Here is a 21,474-nt window from a genome sequence, read left to right on the forward strand (position 1 = left end):
TCACAAATTTTTGCTATTGTACTTGTTAGAGAGACTGGTCTATAGTTTGTAGGTTCTTCTTTATTTCCTCCTTTATATATAGGTACTATATTTGCTTTTTTCCAATCTTCTGGAACTTTTCCTTCTTTCAAGGAACTGTTTAGTATGCTATGTATTTTGTCTGCCAATTCATTCCTGCATTCTTTCAAAATCCAGTTTGCTATTTCATCTGGTCCATGCGATTTTCTGACATCAAGATTACTCAAGTGTGTCAATATTTCATTCTTTGTTACTTCTATTTCTTTCATAGGGGGGACTTTCTCTTTCCATTCGTTCTCTCCAGGATGTATGTTCTCCCTCGTAAACACCGATTTAAAATGTTTGTTCATAATATCTGCCATTTCCATTTCCTCTGTGTATTCAACTTCCCCTTGTCTTAATTTCTCCAAGTCTTGTTTGTTTTTCAGTTTATTGTTTACAAATATGTAGAATAGTTTTGGTTGATCTTTACACTTTTCTATGAGATCTTTTTCATATTTTCTCTTTTCCTCTCTGCACGTTTGTACATATTCATTTCTATAACAAGTATATATTTTCCATTTTTCAGGTCTTCTGTCTTTTTTCCATCTGGTCCAAGCTTTGTCTCTTTTGTCTTTTAACTCCCTACAACTTTTGTTGTACCAGCATTTTACATATTCTTTTTCTTGTTTTTGTCTTGGGACATACTTTGCCACTCCTTTTTTGTAAATTTTTGTCAAAATATTTAATTTCTCTTCCACTGTTGTTTCTTCTTTGTAAATTTCTTCCCAGTTTTCTTGTTGAAAGAATTCTCTTATTTTATCAAAGTTTTTTTCATACATCATTCTTCCTTTTCTATATTGTTCATTTCTTTTCATATATTTTTCTTCATTAAGTTCCAGTTCAATCAATATGTGGTCACTTTTACTTATTGGTGTTTTATATTCAGTCTTGTCCACTATTTTAGGTTCAGATGTAATTATTAGGTCTAGTCTCGATGGTTCTTCTTCATTTCTATACCTAGTGTTCTCCTGTATTCATTGTGTCATTGTATGGTCAGTAATCATCTCAAGTAGAGCGTTTCCCCATGAGCCGTCTCCACCCTTTATTATCATCTCTTCCCAGCAGATTTCTGTTTATATCCTTCTTGGTCAGAAACATAACTCCACCCCCTTGCTTTGTCTCTCTGTTTCTAATCCAATAATTATATGCATCATGTCCTACACTGTTGGGTGGTAGTGGACCTTTTAATATTGTTTCTACAATACCCATTATGTCCGGTTCTTTTTCCTTCAAATAATCACTCAGCTCATTCAATCCTGTTATTAATCCATCTATATTTGTGTAAGACACTCTTAGTTTTCTGCCACTTCCATTGTGTTCTCTGTTTCCCTTTTGATTTCTCTTGTATGTCGAATTTCCTTAGTTTCATATATACTACTCTCCAATAGAATCTCTGTTTTTCTGACTCCGTTCTGTTCTCGTTTTTTTCTTTAGCTTGAAGTCTTTTCTGTTTTTCTTCCTCTCTTTCCTCTTTATTCATTTCCCTTTTTATCCATACCTTTTTATATTGTTCACTTGTTGCTAGTTTCCCTGTTTTGGATAAGATATTCTCTGCCGTCATTTGTGACCTGAATTTAATCTTAATTGGTCTGGTCTTATCTGTACTATACTTTCCGAGTCTAAATTTCTCTTCGATTTGCTTCATAATTTCCGGTTCATCTTCCTGAACTGATTCTAGTAATCAGCTTACTTTTTCATCCTCCTCTTTGATTCTTGTGGTTCTATCTGGGTTGTGTTTCTCTTCCATTCCTAATATAATCATACATTTCTTTTTATCTGCCAAATCTCTTACTATATTCTCCTTTTGTCTCATCACTTTAATAACTGAGTCTTCAGTATGTTCTTTCATTTGCTGTTTGATTATGTCAGTGAATGAAACTTTATTGTCTTCTTGGATTGTCTTCCAATTCTTAGCTTCTTTAGCTATGGCCTCTTTGTTTTCTTTATTATTCCTCTTTAATTCTTCATTCTCCACCTTTACTTCTTTTAACTGTCTTTTTAGGTCTTCTATTTCATCAGTTAAGTTTTTGTCCGCCTTCTCTAGTTCTTCCAATTTTTCAACTCTCTCGGCAATTTTTGACATTTTGCCAAACCTAACCTCCCAGTGCTCAGTCATTTTTTCAAGTTTTTCCTCCAGTTTTGCCAGTCGGGGGAGGTTGGTATCCGCCGCCCCCTCATTAAATCCTTGGAAATTATTATCCTCACCTTCCATTGAACTGCTCTTATCTATGTTTCTGATCTTTACAATTTTGTTAGTCCCATCATCGAAATCCAAGTCGTCCGTTCGGCGTTTGTTTACCAGCCGTCTGGACTCCTGGACTAAGTCCTCCCCTTCCTCATTTCCTTCCATTTCCCTCAATGTCCCTTCCCTTCTCCTTCCCTATCACTTCCCCACTATTCCACGAGCACTCCCCTTCCCTATAAATACAAAAGGCACTTCCTGAATGCTGAGATCCACGTAGTTTTTCCTTTTTCTTTGGAACACCAGTTCTCGCCGTCCATTTGGTTGAAAGTGTGTGTGTGTGCCTAGTTGTATTTACTTCGTTGTATTATACGGGAAGGGGAGCTATGCTCTTAGTGACCCGTCTTTGTCTCTCGGAACATCTAGTTTGTTCTTGAATTCTTGTATGGTTTTTGCACACACTTGCTTCGTCCAATTTGTTCCAGATATCCACCACTGTGCGGAAAACTCTTTTTTTATATCTCTTCCATAACTATCTCTTTTGAGTTTCTTTTCATGTCCCCTTGTTTTTCTTTTATCCCACTTTCATAAGTCTTCTCTGTCAAGGCCCTCCATGCCTTTCATGATTCTGTAAATGGCCAATAGATCGCCTCTTTTTCTTCTTTGTTCCAGGGTTGGTAGTTACAGTTAAGACAATCTTTGTGCATATGTCAAATTTGAAAGTATTGGGGCCATCTTTGTCGTTGCCTTGTGGATTCTTTCTATTTTCCTTATATTCTTTTTTGTACTGGGTGTCCATAGTGTCGCAGCGTACCCCAATCTTGGTCTTATCAGTGTGACTAGTATTTTTTTTTTTTTACCATTACTTCATCCAAGTAATTAAAAGCCACCTTTATTGATCTTAGTAAATTGTAGGTTTCTCCGACTATTTTGTTTATATGCTTATCTGGGGACATGTCTTTGGTGATAATTACTCCTAGGTCCTTTTCGGAACTAACTTTCTTTACTTCCTTTGTACTGATTTTATATTGTCCATATATATATATATATATATATATATATATATATATATATATATATATATATATACATACATATATATATATATATATTACTTTTTCCAGAATCCATTATACTACTTTTCTTAATGTTGAAGCTCAGTTCCCACTTTTGACTCTATTCCCAGACTTTGTCCAGGTTTCTCTGTAACGATTCAGTCTTTTTCCGTACTTATTTTCTTTGATAGTTTTGTGTCATCAACAAAGAAGTTCATGTAACATTCTATACCTTCATCCATATAATTTATATATATATATATATATATATATATATATATATATATATATATATGTATATATGTATATATATATATCAAACATTATTGGAGGAGAGCCATTACTGATATCTGTAGAACTCCACTTATCATTTCTACTCAGGTCGAGTTTTTATCTCTGAGCACCACTCTCATTTTTCTCCCATGCAAGAAATCTTCCATCCATTTCAGCAATTTTCCGTGTACACCTCCTGTTGTTTCGAATTTTCTTGATATTTTTTGTATGGTACTTTATCAAACGCCTTTTGTTAGTCCAGGAAAGCAGTCTGTCCATCCATCCCTGTCTGGTATTATAGCTATTAACCTTGAATAAAAACAAATCAAGTTTGTGGCACATGATCTTCCCTGTCTAAAACCGAATTGTTTTGGATTTAGTATATTGTTCTCCAGATGTTTAATCCATTTACTTTTGATGATTTTTTCACATATTTTAGCTATTGTACTTGTAAGGGAGACCGGTCTATAGTTTGTTGTGTATTCCTTGTCTCCCCCTTTATATTATTAATGGCACGATATTGGCGTTTTTCCAGTCTTGCGGTACTTTTCCTTCTTTGAGTGAGCAATCTATTATCTTATATATTTTGCCGATAGTTCATCTATACATTCTTTTAGTATCCAGTATTCCGTCCTGGCCGTGTGATTTTCTGATATCAAGGTTCATTGTTTGTCCCTTATTTTTTTCTGTGTCACAATTATTTCTTTCATTGGGGGGGGGTCTTTCTCCCCTTCATCCCAATTATGTGTATCTTCTTTTTGTGAATACAGATTTGAAATGTTTGTTCATAATTCCAGCCATTTCTGTATCTCTATATATTCCATATTCCCTTGATGTGGTTTCACTATTTCCTGTTTTTTTTTTAATTTACCATTTACATATCTGTAGAATAATTTAGTTTGATCCTTACATTTGTCCATCGTGTCTTTTTATAGTTTCCCTTTTCTTAGTTTGATATATAGGCTATTTGCCACTTACCCGTTTTTTCCAAGCTTTGTCTCATCTATATTTTGCCTCACTACATTTTTTTGTACCAGCGCTTAATATATACATTTTCCTTCTTTTGTTGTGGTACGTATTTATCCACTCCTTCATTATATATCTCGTCTAATATCTTCAATTTCTCTTCCACATGTATTTCTTCATTAAAGAAGTTTTCCCATCTCGCTTTTTGAAAGAATTTTCTGAGTTCCCAAAATCCGTTTTGTTATACATCAGTCTTCATTTTCTGTGTTTCTCATTTCTTTCCAGATATATTTCCTCTTTTAGTTCTAGCTCAAGTAATATGTAGTCACTCTTCCCAATTGGTATCTTCCACAATTTCAGGCTCTGACGGAAATATTAAGTCTAATCTCGACGGTATACTTACTTTAGGTATACTTTCGGTTATTTTGTCTGTTAATGTCACGGCTGAAGTCGGCTTCCGCACGTTCCAGTTGGTCCTACTATCTTCTCTCTCTTGGTTCTGTATTGCTTCTGGCAGGGTGTTGTGGTGGCTGTAGGGGTTGCCTGGTATCGGTGGATGGTCTGGTAGCCCATCCAGCCATTTGTCCAGCTTTCTCTTGAAGGTTTCCGGGCTAGTATCAGTCTGGTCTCTGAGATCTCTGGGGAGGCAGTTGAACAAACGGGGTCCATTGTGAGTGAAGGAGTTGTGTTTTAGTGTCCTCACTCGTTGTAAGGAGCCTATAGTACCCTTTATTAAGCAGTCTTCCTTTTCTAGGATGATGGTTTGACACTATCCCCGGTTTTTCATTTTTTCTATATCTGATATTCTCTTTTATCTATTGAATCATTGTGTATTCAATGGTAATGTCCAGTAGTATCTTTCCCCAAAGGTCCTTTCCACCTTTCACTGTCGTCTCCTCTCAACTTTTTTCTTTAGAATTAGTCACACATAATTACTAAGTTTCCTCCTTTCAGTATTTCATTTAATACATGCCTTGTGTCTTCCAACATTTTGGAATGCTCACTCTCTTTCCAAGAATGTGTTTTCGGGGGCACATATATTACTACATTTTTTATTTTATTTTTAACGTCACTATTTTTAAAATTTTATTATAATCAAATCCACATCATTTCCTTCTGTGATCTTTGTCACATTTAAGTGTGTGTGTGTGTGAGTGGGTAGTGAATTGGAAGGGGTATTTAATAGGTTTTCTGTTTTACGTAACCCGTAGGGATTTCTCTCCGTCTTCTTTTCTGCATGAGGGGACGGATTTACCGATTTAATGAAGCGGCCTAGCTGTGGATGTGCTGTCTTGTGGCACTGCTTCTGACCCAGGGCAGTGGGCAAGATGTAGGGATGACCCATCATCCAGGAGGTGCCAAGATAAGAGGGTGGAGAGGAGTGGAGAATGTTGGGGGCGGAATGGGTGGGAGTGGTTTTTATGCCTTTATTTTTGGCTACCCCCCTTGTAAGGGAAAAAAAAGCCTGTGGTATATGTATGTATGTAATGGATATGAGTTTTGATTCGGCCTCACCCTTTACAATTACGAAAATGCCTTTGTTATGTAAATGTGCATGTTTCATGGGGAATATATTTGAACTCAACATGTGGAACTCCAAACACTACATTACTACAAGTAAGTGCTGACAGGAGACAGCTGTATCCAATTAGTGTTTGCAGGATTCACAGTATGTTTTTCCTGAGAAAAAGTAGCTGGTATGAGCATAACAGAATTAGAATTAGGGAGTATACGCAAACTCGAGGCGATTTTGCTACGCTGAATAACATAAAATGCAGCAGTATCTTCTTCCAGTTCATTATCTCATGTATTCTTTGAAGCTTGTGAATCGTAGCTTTAGATGAATTCCCAGAAAACAGAATAAACCTAATTTAATCTGCTACTATAGGTAAGTTGGAGGGGGGTTGTGGGTAAAAAAAATAGAAACGAAAAGAAGTTGAAGTTAATGTGTGGCAGAACCACTTGCTTGTACTCTCTCCCGTCACTCATTCATATCTTCTATCTTTTCGGGCGATAGATAAGAAATGGTTACAAGTGCATTTTTATATACTATAACTTATACAATAATGCATGAAAGTTCATTTTAATGCATAGTAATCTGAAATTAATTCAAATGTAGCTTTTTTGTCTTAAAATGCACTAGAACGCTTGAATACTGTAGGTCACGAAAGCTACACCTTTCGTTTTTCCTTCTCGTCAGTCATGATGGTGCATTTCAGAAATTTTTTGTTAACTTCAATAAAAAAATAAATTTGTAAGAATAATATGATTAAGCTAAAATAGAATATAAATAATTAGGAAATTTGAATATATATTTACATTTTTTGTATTTCATATATTTTGAGAAGTGTGTTCGTGATTTGTTTGTGTTTGTCAATGAAAATGTTATCGTCCTGAAAATGTCGAGGGCACCGATTGCTACCGAACAGAAGGTAGCTGAAAAGCTTACCATTCTGAATGACAGATGTATAGGGATCTTAACGAGGATATACAACATAAAGAAGGTTAGTGGTTGGCGAGATACAACGATTTCTAAAGAGGCTTAGTGGGCTGGGCTGTGCTTCCTCTCGTTAGCGGGTAGAGAAGGGCGAGGTCTTTCACTTCTCAATTTGTTATCTTTAGCTAGTCCTGTAAGGTTTTAGTTGTTGTTTTATTTAAAATAACATAAGATGGTTGGCGGACACATTGAATTCATGTAAATGTTTACAACATGGGCTTGCAAATGTCACAAACCTTGAACCTCTTACTCTTAGTATCACTATCATAAGTATGAGTCATAGTGCAATTACTGAGATGGCTTAGTTGCAAAAGAAAACGTTATCGTCAAATGAAACTTGATATAATGAATTTATCATCATTACTAACCATGTCAGGCACATTGAACCTCGACAATAACTCCTAAGTAGCTATTGACATTTCAAAGGTCTTGTTGGGAGGCATCATATGATCATAAGTAACATTTTGTTTTCTCATGTTAAAACTTTTCCTGCTTTGACTTTACAATTAAATTGGTCTTCTATAAACAATAAGTATTTCTTTAGCTCATAATTTTGATTAGAGGAAGTTCTTAATTATTACATGGGTTAATGCCATCGGGCAGAATTGTAACTTAGTGTCAGAAGTGAGGAATCATAGTAAATTTAAACTAGATATCAGTGGATATGTTGTAAGATTAGTGTAGGATATGAAATTTTCTATAAGAAAATGTTTATTTGGTGGTTCTTGATTTTTTTCACTTCTGTTTATCGTACATGGTAGTATTTATATTGTTTCACTTGTCATGTTAGGTGAGGATTCTTTTGATATTACATTAGTGGTCATCACTGCCCTGACTTTTTTTTTCAAGGTTGGATAAATGTTTATGAAGTAACTATTTTTATAGTAACTTCAGTATAATACTGAATAGGTATGTGGCAAGAGAAGATCCTGTAGATCCCTTTCAAAGTGAAAAATAATAGTTGAGAAACTGAAATTCTCTAATTTCAATTGCTGGCTCCAGGCAAAATAAATAGTTTCTATTTTTTTTTTTTTTTCCTACAGTGGTGTTTTTGTGTGATTTACAAATGTGCTACCGCTTTTTGCTTCAGTGATGTTAAAGTAAGGTTAGGTTAGGATATGTTTGTCAGTTATTGGTATGGAATTTTTTCTATATATATTTTTTTATATATTATTCTTTTCTTAGCCAAATATAGGGGTCTTACATGACCACCGGGTTATAGTGTTGGAAAAACATAGTTTATTGTTTGTTTCTGGTGAATTTTCCACGAGAAACTGTCATAGTGAAAATTATATCTATATATCTATCAAAATGCCAAAAGCCTTCTTTCTACTTATGAGAGAAGTAACTAGCCAAGGCATGCACCCATCCAACACTCACCTAATCTCCTTTCCATCCCAGCACTCTGCGGAATTGAAATTAACCAGTCAAACCTTACTCTGACCCATTGAGATGGTTAAAGAAAAGGAAAGATTTGTTGTCTAATCACTGTTGGAAGGCCCTAAGATAGTTTGACAGGCTCCATAATTACCAAACAGAGAAAATAATTGACGAGTGAAAATAACTTCACCCAAATATTTACTGTGATGCATGAGGGGAGTTGGTTGGGGATGGGTGATGAGGGAGTATCTGTGAGAAATAAATTGACACAGCTAGAAGGGATTTCTCCCTGTCTTCTCCTTTTCTGGATGAGGGGATAGAGCCTGTTTGATGAAGCAGCCATGCTGTGGATGTGCTGTGTCTTGTGACACTGCTTCTGACCCAGGGCAGTGGGCAAGATGCAGGGATGACCCATCATCCAGGAGGTGCCTAGATAAGAGGGAGGGAAGAGGGTGGAGGGGAGTGGAGTATGTTGGGGATGGAATGGGTGGAAGTGGTTTTTATGCCCCCATGTAAGGGGGAAAAAGCCTTTAGTGTATGTATGTAAATATTTACTGTTTATCCATTTATGGATATATTGGCATTAGCCCATTCTAAGATAGGAAATGTCATCTTGAGGTGGTCTTGAACCATTATATGATCAGTAGCTCACAGACCCATCTTAAGATAAAGGTATGCAATCAAACCAATCTCAGGATGGTGCATTTCCCAACAGGCCAGTCACTTGTAAGTCACTTATAAATGATGTACTCATCTTTGTGTAGTACTGATCTGAAATTGTTTTAGACTGTCTAAATTATGTGGAACTTTAAATGCAGAAACCCATCTTAAGGTGAGCCCTTGATCTAATGATGCTATCCATCTCAAGATGGAGCACTTCACATCTTGGCTTGGCCAATACCAATACTGTACATCTCAAGATTGCACAAATTAGAAGACTGCACCTAAGAATCCATGGAAAATGGCTAATGGAGACATGATTCTAATTTTTTAACATGTTTATCAGTAGTCTTGAACATGCTATACAGATAACCCAGATTGGACTAATACAGAATTCAGATTCACTGAAATGGGATAAACTAATATTTGAATCAGATGTGCAGTGAAGCATAAGGTGTGACTTGAAAATTTGTAATTTTGCTAATATATAAAAATCAAAATGTTGGAGAAATTTTCTCATGGCATGTATGCAAATGTCACTAGAAGGATTTTGGGGGTACCCCTATGGGGCAGAGCCACACATCACATATCTGTGTTTAGAGTCAAATTTTGGTAAATTTTTAGAAGTGCACACTTATGTGATATGGTAATAGAAAATTAAATGATAATTTTGTAAATTATAATACATCAACATAATATATGTTATTCTTGGCAGAAATCAATAATAGAAACAGTTGCTAAAAGCTGTTAACAAACAAATGTAGCTGCTTTGACTATTTGAGATGCCATGTTTGTTTTGGTAGAGGTAGAGGTTGAAGAAATTAAAGTATGCTAAAGTCGTCAGTATTCCCTTGTTTGCTGTAGAAGGCAACTAAATGGGATGGAATGAGGGGACTAGAGATCTCTCATTTTGTATTTTTCTTCTATGAAAAGACCAAGAACATCATTACACAAAATCCAACATCCCCCCTCCCATAGAGTAGCACATGAGAATAATAGCCATACATGCAAGAGTCCACCACATATACAAGTAAAAACTGGAGAAGGAAGCATCTTATACAATGGCAATACAGCACTACCTCTCATTAACGGACTAAAAGGGGGTAACGGTGTCCATTGATGTGAATAATCTGTTGATTTGGAGTGGTTTTTGGGTGGCATAGTGATTGCACAGCACTAAACAAAACACCGCAGACACAGATAATTAACGTCTTTTAATGAGAGGTAGTACTGTACTGTGGTTGTGCCATAATCCAGTTTTAAAAGTATATCAACAGAGGATAGGCCTGGCCACTGAAGCTAATTGCCCAAGATGCGGTCACCACATAGAAAATGCTAAACATTTCATCCTGCACTGCCCTATTCTAACCTTATCCAGACAACAATACAATATCTCCTCCTTGAGTGAATTATAGGTGAATCCAGTAGCTTTTGCCAATTACCTGGGTGCTGTGTGTCTTATGCAGAAGAGATCTGGGTCTACTGATTTGTTAATTGATCAAAATAACTTTGCGAGTGACTTCTAGGCTAATCCAGTGGGGTTGTGGGGTTCCTGCTAGAGAGACTTAGGGCAGTGGATTGATTTGTTAAATGACATCTTGATTGTAATTTGTCAGCTGAAATTTTCAGCCCATCTAATTGAGTTTGGCTATAATAGTTTGATGGATGATATAATTATGTGGTTCTTGTTTGCCACTATAAGTGGTCATGTTGGTATACTGTCAGTCCTCACTGAGCATGAGTTTGCCATTCATGAAATTCACAATAACATGACTAGGTTAAATATTTTGATTATTACAAAGGATTGCAATGGTGGAGCACGCTGACAGGAGACCTTTTGGTCCATAACAAGGTCGGATGTGAAAAATATATATAATAATGATAAGAAAACAAGAAAAATAAGAATAAAAATTATAATAATATAAATAATAATAAACAAAATAGATGCATAGGTATAGTTGAATAATAAACAGGTAAATAATAAATTGATAGATAAATAATGATAAATGAAAATCAAGCAAATAATAAACAAATTATAACAAACAAATAAACAAATAATATAAAATATATGGCAGTTATTACAGCATCTTGCTTAGATGTTTATCTAAACGAATCTTAAAGCTTTGAACTAAATTACATTGCACTGCCTCTGCAGGAAGTTTATTCCATTCATTAACTACATGGTTGGTGAAGTTGTTTCTATCCACTTCTAAATTAAATTTATTTCCTGACAGTTTGAGACCATTATTTCTTGTCAGATTCTCATTCAGTGTAAAAATTTTGTTACTTTTGATGTCAATCCCCTTTAGAATCTTCCTGTATCAAGTCACCTCTGAGTCAATGCTTTTTTAGGGAAAACAGATTCATATGTTTTAGTCAATTTTCATAGGATTTATTTTTGATATTTGGAATCCGTTTTGTGGCTCACCATTTTACTTTTTTCCAATCTGAGCACAACACCTTGATTATACAGTATGCCTCCATTATCTCTCACAGGTTACACTCTTTCTTCCTTGCTGAAGATTATGTACTAAGGTATTCTTATAGCTTATAGAGTGGTTGGTGTCCTGCAAGAGAGAGAGAGAGGTGGGTGGACTGTGTGTAGATTGTGAGAAGGTATTTGTGTGGACTCTGAAAAGGCATTTGACATAGTAACTCACATTTGACTTATGTGGAAATTGGAATATGTTGGAGGACTGAGAAGCAAACTGCTAGAATGGATGAAAGATTTTTTGAAGGAATGATACATGAGGACAGTAGTAAAGGATAAAATGTCAAGATGGAGAACAGTCATGATTGGAGTTCCACAAGGTGTACTGCTTGCATTAATGTTTCTTGTCTATGTCAATGACATGATGGAAGGAACAATAAGATATGCCAACATGTTTGCAGATGATCCAAAAATCATGAGAAGAGTGAAAATTGAGGAGGACAGTAGACTATTGCAAAAAGATCTAGACACTATTTTTGCATGGAGCCAAGAATAGGAAATGAAGTTCAGCACCAAAAAATGCAAAGTACTGGAAATGGGCAATAGTGACAAAAGACCATCCTCTTTCTTGGGAAGTGAACCTATTACAAAACCAAAAGAGGAGAAAGATTTGGGAGTGTTGATAAAAGACAACCTATCACCTGACAGACATATCAACAGGATTGTGGGAGAGACATATGGACTACTGCAGGAAACTAAAATGGCATTTCACTATATGGATTAAGAGATGATGAAAAAACTTATTGAAACCCTGATCCGTCTAAGACTGGAATATGCGTCAATAGTATGGTCCCCACACTGAGTGAAGGATACAAGCAAGATCAAGAGAATACAAATGGCAGCAACCAAACTGGTCCCCGGCCTGGCAGATAAACCATATGAGGAGAGATTAAAAGCACTGGGTCTGCCAACTTTGAAAGATAGAAGAGAAAGAGGTGATACGATTAGAGTATTCAGGATACTAAAGGGGGTAGATTGCATTGACAGAAGAGACCTCCTTATTAAAGATGGGAGGGCTCTAATAGGTCATGGGAGCATTGCTCATTTCCTGTGCACTACAATTAGATAAATGCTCATGTCTGTGATACATTGAGTTTTAATTCATATAATCCTGAAAAAAGCCACATTGCTGATGTTTATTTAGAAAGTGTATGTACATGATTTTTAAGTAGTATATTCCTAGAGAAATAGACATTTAGGAGTGGATGGTAAGAGGAGATTGTATGAAGGGGTGATTGTGATGACAGCATTGTATGGGGCAGAAACATGGAACATAATAGAGGAAGAGTTTAAATGTGATTGAGATGAAATGTCTGAGAAGTATAATAGGGGTTGCTAGGCTGGATAGAGTGAAAAACAAGGTGAGAAGAGCAGGTGTAGGAAAGGGAGTTGGGAGATAGAGTTGATGAAAGATTATTGGTATGGTTTGGACACATGGAAAGAATGAGTGAAGAAAGATTAGTAAAAAGTGTGGAAGACAGGTGAACATGAGGGGGTGACCAAGGATGAGATGGATGGGGTAAAATGGGCATTAGGAAAGAGGGGAATGTCTATTGAGGAAGGAAGGGAGAAGACAGATGATAGGTGTGGGTGGAGAATGGTTGTGTATGGATGATGCTGTGATGCATGGAAGGGAGTGGGTGAGGGATGGGGGTGAAGGAGTATGTGTGAATGATATTTTGACACAGCCTGAAGGGATTTCTCCCTGTCTTCTCTCTACATGAGGGGATGAAGAGGGGGATTGCCAATTAAATGAAATGGCCTTGCTGTGGATGAGCTGTGTCTTGCTGCATTGCTTCTGACCCAGGGCACTGGGTTAGATGCAGGGATGACCCATCTTCCAGGAGGAGGAGGAGGAGGAAAAAAAAAAAGAGCAAGGGAGGGATGATGAATGGAAGAGGAGCATGTGGGGATGAAATGGGTGGGAGTGGATTTATGCCTTTGACTTTGGCTACCTCCCTTGTAAGGGAAAAAAGCCCTTGGTATGGTATGGTATAGTATGTTCATAGAGGGGAGATGCTCACTGGCTGAGTGTATTAGAGGATTGCTACATGTGGTGTGATGGAGGTGGGGAATGGGGGCAGTTTTAACTCCACCTTGCAATCGAGGTCTTAGTAAGGTTATACTACATTTTATTCCCCATGTGACATCAAACTGAACTAAATAATGTTCATGGGGGAAATATATGTTGTAATCTATAGTTCTCATCCTTAGGATCATATACATCATTTCTAATTCTTTAATTAATTTTTTATTTCAGGCATGTGGGGATGCCAAGTCCAAACCAGCTTTTTTATCGGACAAAAGTCTGGAATCATGTATCAAACATATTGTAAGAAAATTTCCAAATATCGACAGCAAATCGGTAAGGAAAAATATTTTTTTTTAGGTACTCAGGTTTTTCAATTACAAACTTATATGTGAATTCACATATTAATGAAGTTCAATATTCACTACATGTGTGGAATGCTTCTCTTACATATAAGTTATTTTTTGTAAGTAAAAATCTTTAATGTGGTATATTTGAAAGTAATTGTAATGTAATGGGAAACTATTGAGTGTTACACTTTTGCAGCTGCAAGCTCTGTCGAGTGTACGGACAGATATCATGAAGTCCCTATCACTCTATTACTATACATTTGTGGATCTTTTGGACCTTAAAGACCATATCTCAGAGCTATTAACTTTAATGGGCGTCCTTGGCATGCACGAGTCTTTAGACATAGTAAGTTACTTATTATGTTTTTTTGGTAGTTTGCCTGAAGTTGATATGAAATACTTTCTTGATGTTGACATGTGAATACTAACTTTAGTTAATGGAATATTAATTTCTCCCACACTCTTTTTCCTAGGGTATCAGCTATGACTTGACAAAGGGCTACCTGGACCTAGTTATTAATTATGTAACATTGATGGTGCTTTTATCTCGAGTGGAGGACAGGAAGGCAGTACTGGGCCTTTTTAATGCTGCCCATGAAATGGTTAACAATCAGGGGTAAGCAAATTTAAAATGTGTCACTTGAGGAGGTGCTTCTCTGTTAGTATATGCTGGCATAGTTTGATGGTAAAATATATATTCCTTTACTTTTCAGTGATCCAAGTTTTCCTCGGCTGGGTCAGATGATCATGGATTATGAAGTTCCACTAAAGAAGTTGTCAGAAGAGTTTGTACCTCACACAAAATTACTCTCAGCAGCGCTTTCATCCCTTCACCAACTATACCCTAGAAGAAATTTAAAAGCAGACCAATGGAGGTATTTATCTTACATAGTCATATGGATGCACATTTTTTAACTATCTTTTCTATATTTGTTAGTGGCATAGACATATTACTCTTATGAGAATATACAGTTGGCTTCATTTCAGTCTTGGATCTTGACAGCCTTTCACTGTTTATAAAACTGGTAAACCATTTTTTCATGTATGTATAGGCTATTCTTCCACATTCTGACATACTGATGGTAAATTAAGTATGAATTTGTAACTGCAAAGAATGAGGAGTCATAGAAAGAGGGCTTGAGACATGCAGAATAGAATTTACAGTGGGTACAAAAATGGATGTATGTATGTATATGGGGTAGTATGTGTGAGTAAATTTTGACGCAGCCCGAAGGGATTTCTCCCCGTCCTCGCCTTATATGCAAAGGGGGACGGAGAGGGGGGGGTCGCCTATTAAATGAAGCGGCCTTGCTGTGGATGTACTGTGTCTTGCGACACTGCTTCTGACCCAAGGCGGTGGGCAGGGTGCAGGGATGACCCGTCATCCAGGAGGTGCTCAGATGAGAGGAAGGGTGGGAGGGGTGTGGAGTGTATTTAGGGATGAAATGGGTGGGAGTGTTTTTATGCCTTTCCCTTTTTGGCTACCTCCCTTGGAAGGGGGGAAAAGCCTTGTTATATGTATGTATGTATGTACAAAAATGGAGGAGAAATAAGGAAAGATGAAGTGAGAGCTATTATTAAAATGGTGAGAGCAGGTAATGCACCTAGGTTAGATGGGTGCCATGTGGAATGTATAAAAAAGGGAGGCTCAGTGGTGGTGGATTGGCTGGTGAGGTTATTTAATGTTTGTCTAAAAGAGGTTAGAGTGCCAGAGGACTGGAGGAGTGCCTGTATAGTTCTGCTTTACAAGGGAAAAGGAAACGAGTGTTAATATAGTAGTTTCAGGGATCAATTTGTTGAGTGTAGTTGGGAAGGCTTATGGGAGTGTTTTGATTGAGAGGATTAGAAGAGGAACAGAGGGGAGTAATTGGTGAGGAACAGTGTAGGCTTAGGACAGGTAGGGGTTGCATGGATCAGATTTTTGTGATAAAACAGATATGTGAGAAAGCTTTAGGAAAAGTAAGGATGTTTTTTGGGCCTTTATGGATTTGGAAAATGCTTACGAAAGGGTAGACAGGAAGGCACTGTGGGAGGTATCGCAGATTTATAGGATAGGAGGAAAGCTGTTAAGAACAGTTAAGAGTTTTTATGAGAGTAGTAGAGCATGTGTTAGAATTAGAAAAGGAGGGTATGAATGGTTTGAGGTAGAGGTGGGACTTCACCAAGGATGTATCATTTCGCCTTGGCTGTTCAATTTATACACGAATGGGGTGGTGCAAGAGGTAAATAGGCTGGGAATTGGAGATGGATAAAGAAAATGAAGAAAAATGGGAGATAAGCCAGTTGTTGTTTGCTGATGACATTGTGCTTGTAGTAAGATCAGAGGAGGGATTAAGGAAGTTAGTGACGGAGTTTAGGAAGGTGTGCAAAAGGAGGAAGTTGAAGATAAATGTGGGTAAAAGTAAGGTAATGAGATGTACAAGGGGAGAGATGGCAGCTAAGTGGAAATGAGTATTAACCCCTTCGTTACCGACCTGTCAACCTTACGTAAACAAACGTTTCAAACCGTCCCACAAATGGCTGGAGCCTTATGTTTGTAAACACAGGCACTTGCCACCATGTGGGTAGAAATAGCCCAGAAACCGAGGCCTTGAGAGCCCTCAATACACGCAGCTTATAACTGTGACACGTGCGTGTCACGGGGAGCACGCTCGGTTCCTGGCGGGTGCACTCAGCCATGACACGCAGGTGTCACAAAACACACATCCGGTACTCAAGGGGTTAAGGGAGAGAGACTGGAGGAAATGGATAGGTTTAGATACTTAGGGGCAAATGTAGTGGAAAAGGGGGGAGTGGGGGTGGAGGAAGAATGTAGATAGAGAGAAGCAAGTAGATGCCTTGGGAAATAGACATTTAGGAATGGATGTTAAGAGGAGATTGTATGAAGAGGTGACTGTGCCGACAGCACTGTATGGGGCAGAAACATGGATCATAAGAGAGGAAGTGTTTGAGATGAAATACCTGAGAAGTATGGTAGGGGTTACTAGGCTGGATAAAGTGAGAAACAAGGAGGAGAGCAGGGGTGAAAAAGGAGTTGGGAGATAGAATTGATGAAAGAGTATTGGTATGGTTTGGATACATGGAAAGAATGAGTGAGGAAAAATGGTAAAAGAGGTGTGGAAAGCAGAGGTGCGGGGAGTGAGCATGAGATGGATGGATAGGGTAAAAGGGGCATTAGGAAAGAGAGGAATGTCTGTCGAGGAAGGAAGGGAGAAGACAGAAGATAGGAGTGAGTGGAGAATGGTTGTGTATGAATGATGCTGTGATGCATGGAAGGGAGTTGGTGGGGGATGAGGGAATATGTGTGAATGATATTTTGACACAGCCTGAAGGGATTTCTCCTGTCTTCTCTCTACATGAGGGGATGAAGAGGGGGGTTGCTGATTAAATGAAATGGCCTTGCTGTGGATGTGCTGTGTCTTGCTGCATTGCTTCTGACAGATGACAATGGGTGAGATGCAGGGATGACCCATCATCCAGGAGTAGCCCTCCCCCCCCCCCCCAAAAAAAAAAAAAAAAAAAAAGAGGGATGATGAATGGGAGAGGAGTTTGTGGGGATGAAATGGGTGGAAGTGGATTTAAACCTTTGACTGGCTACCCTCCCTTGTAAGGGGGAAAAAGACCTTGGTGTGTGTGTGTGTGTATATATATATATATATATATATATGTGTATATATATATATATACATATATGTACAGCAGATGCAACTTGGAAGGTACATACATATACCAACAGCTTTTTTCCTCCTACAAGGGAAGTAGCCAATGTCAAAGGCAAATCTCCTCCCACCCATTTCTTCCCCACATACTCCACTCCCTTTCACCATTGCTCTTTTCTTGGCTCCTCCTGGATGATGAGTCATCCCTGCATTTTGCCCACTGCCCTGGGTCAGAAGCAATGTATCAAGATAGAGCAACATATATTAAAAAAATATATAATGATATGTAATGTATTAGGTACTAGCCGTACAGGACCACACCTCTGGAAGGAAGTTGAGGGGTGTAGAGGTTGTAAATCACTATATCAGGTAGATAGTTTCTCTGTGGGGGCACTGTATTTTTGGGGACTGTCCTTCTTCCAATGCTTTGATATCACTACTTGGAGTTGCAGCTTCTTAAATTATGGACCAGTATCCTGGGGCCTGCAGTTTTCCTACAAGAGATAATTGGGTAATGGATTGATTGATAGAAAAATTGATAAAACTGAGTTTAGGATACTTAACCAATACATATAGAGCTTGTAGGGAGGGACGCCCACAGAAGTAGGTGTGATGGACATTCATAATACAAAGGGGTTCAGTGTTCAATGTACAAGGGTAATGATGGTGATGACATTTCCTAGGCTGTCTGGCTGAGCAGTCCTTTTCCCTGAGGAACACCATGGCTGGAACAGGGTTTTCACATGAATCACTTATAGAGTGTACATTGTGTTCTTGGTTTGCATAATTGTATACAGTGCAGTCTTCTATGATGTGTTGAATAGTATGGGGTAAAGTGTTACATCCTGGATAGATGTCTGTGATGTGTTCAGTATTCAAGGGTAGGGCTGATTACTGAAGTGAGCCATATCATCTCAGGATGTTTTCGAAAATAGGGGCCTATTGTAGGTCTCTAATCCCACAATGTGTGTCTGGTACATTTGTCCAAGGGTGCTCCTGCTCCTATGTAGCTGAGGCACAAAAATAGCAAAACAAAATTTAATTCCGAGGAGAGGAAACTATGTAGTATATAAAGGTTGGAAAAAAACATTGCTTATATGGATAGTGATTTTCAAGATAAAAGAGCAGAGTTCTTTTTCATAAACATATTCATTGATTTGTTTTTCATCTGCTTGCCATTTTTTCCTGCCATAACTACAAGAAATTACATTACTATCCCAGCAATAACTCTGGTGTCATAACCTACTGTGCTGAAGAACACAAAAACAACCTAACATAGATCCACATTTTTTTATGTGATTCTTTTTTTCCAGAGCTGCCCAGATGTTGAGTCTAGTAAACAATCCAAGCCAACTACTGAACCCTGCACAAACAGATACAATGCCATGTGAATATCTGTCTCTTGATACGTTAGAGAGATGGATATCTCTTGGTTACCTCCTCATTCCGCACACCCTCCAGAATCCACAAGTTTTAGACATTTGGACACAGACATTACAAACTGGATGGGTCATCACACTTTTCAGGTATTAACCTTGTGTTAGTTTGTCAATAATATAAGATGGAGCTTATCATGGTCACTGTGCTGTCTTTTGCCAATACTTTATACAAACTATGTGAATGTCTTCCAGAGATGAGGTATTGCACATCCATTCCTTCATTCAATCCTTCCTTGAAACTCGCAAGGAACTTAGTAAGAGAGTATCAGATGTTAAAGAGAGTTACAACACGGCAGTCAGCACTGCGTAAGTAGCATTTCATTACACATTTTTTTTATTGTGATTTAATTTGGACACTGTATTGCAACTCAAAACCTAATGTCCAGAATTAATTATATAGGATAGGATTAAGTAGATATTCAATATTTATGACTACATAACTTTCTTGTTTCTTTTATACTCTCCACTGATGTATACAAATATTTACAGTCCCCTAATGCACAGAGAAAGAAGAAAATACCTTCGGACTGCCTTGAAGGAGTTAAGTTTAATATTAACAGATCAGCCCGGGCTCTTGGGGCCAAAGGCTCTCTTTGTCTTCATGGGCCTCAGCTTTGCTAGGGATGAGGTAAGACTTAAATGTAGAACATAGAGGAGATTCTAAGGAATGAAAATGAGGTTTATAAATAGTACATACATACATACATATACCAAGGCTTTTTCCCCCTTCCAAGGGAGGTAGCCACAAAGGGAAAGGCATAAAAACACTCCCACCCATTTCATCCCTAAATACACTCCACACCCCTCCCACCCTTCCTCTCATCTGAGCACCTCCTGGATGACGGGTCATCCCTGAACCCTGCCCACCGCCCTGGGTCAGAAGCAGTGTCGCAAGACACAGTACATCCACAGCAAGGCCGCTTCATTTAATCGGCGACCCCCCCTCTCCGTCCCCCTTTGCATATAAGGAGAGGACGGGGAGAAATCCCTTCGGGCTGCGTCAAAATTTACTCACACATACTACCCCACCCCACACCCCCCGCCCGTCTTAACCCTTAGATTGGTCTTTTGGGGAACTGAATACCAATTATTCATAGATATGCAAAGGTTAGTGCATTGTGTCTTTGCTGAAATAATTAAATGTTTTGGTTTGTTAGAAACATATAAGGAATACGCATTGGCTTAGAATGTCACTACATGGGCAAGGAATCAGGAGTGGAGGTGTTTTAAGACTGCCAAGTGGAGTGAGTTTATAGTTATAGCATACTACATTGAACCTTGCTGTGGATGTGTTGTGCCTTGCTACATTGCTTCTGACCTAGGGCAGTGGGCGAGATGCAGGGATGATCCATCATCCAGGAGGAGCCAAGATAAGAGGGAGGGAGGGGGGGGGATGGGAGTGGAGTATGTGGGGATGGAATGGGTGGGAGTGGATTTTATGCCTTTTTATTTTTTTTTCTTTCTTTCCTTTCCTTTTGGCTGCCTCCCTTGTAAGGGGGAAAAAGCTGTTAGTATATGTATGTATGTACATTGAATTCCCTGCTTCCCAGAATCACTTAAAAAAAATGCACCAACTGAACCCTTTCTTTGAGGGGGAGTTTGTTGCATTAAACTGAATCAGGTGATACATGATTGATGATGATTTGGTTTAATGTCACAAACTCCCCCTATCAGGAGGTTAGGATGGTGCTCCTTTAAAGAGGACTTTGTAGTGTGGAATTTAGTGAACTGTGCCCTTAGTTCAACTTGCCTGTGGCAGGGATGAACCTCTATCACCTTGACCTATGCTGCAAGTAATGACACCTTAACCCAATCGGCCAGCGAGCTTCCAATACATACATAAATTCATAAACATATATACATTTATACATAAGGTTGGGGTAGAAGGAAAAAACTTAGGAGAGAGCTTGATAAGTTTTAATATAATGTTTAGGGCATAACCCTTACTTAGAGATGCTGCAGAATACTAAAATAACATGGGCTTAAATATGCAGATCATCTCACTGGCTACTGTACTAACCACCCATCCCCCTTCTATACATCCATACATCATACATACATACATATACCAAGGCTTTTTCCCCCTTCCAAGGGAGGTAGCCAAAAAGGGAAAGGCATAAAAACACTCCCACCCATTTCATCCCCAAATACACTCCACACCCCTCCCACCCTTCCTCTCATCTGAGCACCTCCTGGATGACGGGTCATCCCTGCACCCCGCCCACCGCCCTGGGTCAGAAGCAGTGTCGCAAGACACAGTACATCCACAGCAAGGCCGCTTCATTTAATCGGCGACCCCCCCTCTCCGTCCCCCTTTGCATATAAGGAGAGGACGGGGAGAAATCCCTTCGGGCTGCGTCAAAAATTACTCACACATACTACCCCACCCCCCACCCCCACGCCCATTTCTCCTCATGCAGTCACAACATCATC

General features: G+C 38.3%; 1 protein-coding gene across 9 annotated transcripts in view; it reads left to right on the top strand.

Annotated features, from left to right (window-relative positions):
* The first annotated feature begins 6,871 nt into the window (after positions 1 to 6,871).
* The window catches only part of Hem (Nck associated protein 1 Hem), a 57,258-nt gene continuing 42,655 nt past the window's right edge, over positions 6,872 to 21,474 (top strand). For all 9 annotated transcript variants that reach the window (XM_076191907.1, XM_076191911.1, XM_076191909.1 and 6 more), the window contains exons 1-8: positions 6,872 to 7,040; positions 13,825 to 13,929; positions 14,140 to 14,289; positions 14,417 to 14,559; positions 14,657 to 14,818; positions 18,916 to 19,128; positions 19,234 to 19,347; positions 19,531 to 19,669. In XM_076191907.1, coding sequence (XP_076048022.1) covers positions 6,936 to 7,040; positions 13,825 to 13,929; positions 14,140 to 14,289; positions 14,417 to 14,559; positions 14,657 to 14,818; positions 18,916 to 19,128; positions 19,234 to 19,347; positions 19,531 to 19,669 — 1,131 coding nt within the window. In that variant the 5' untranslated portion in view covers positions 6,872 to 6,935. The remainder of the gene's footprint in view (positions 7,041 to 13,824; positions 13,930 to 14,139; positions 14,290 to 14,416; positions 14,560 to 14,656; positions 14,819 to 18,915; positions 19,129 to 19,233; positions 19,348 to 19,530; positions 19,670 to 21,474) is intronic.

Source organism: Oratosquilla oratoria, chromosome 10, assembly GCF_046742065.1.
Source record: "Oratosquilla oratoria isolate Oo_2021 chromosome 10, ASM4674206v1, whole genome shotgun sequence".
Taxonomy (NCBI): domain Eukaryota; kingdom Metazoa; phylum Arthropoda; class Malacostraca; order Stomatopoda; family Squillidae; genus Oratosquilla; species Oratosquilla oratoria.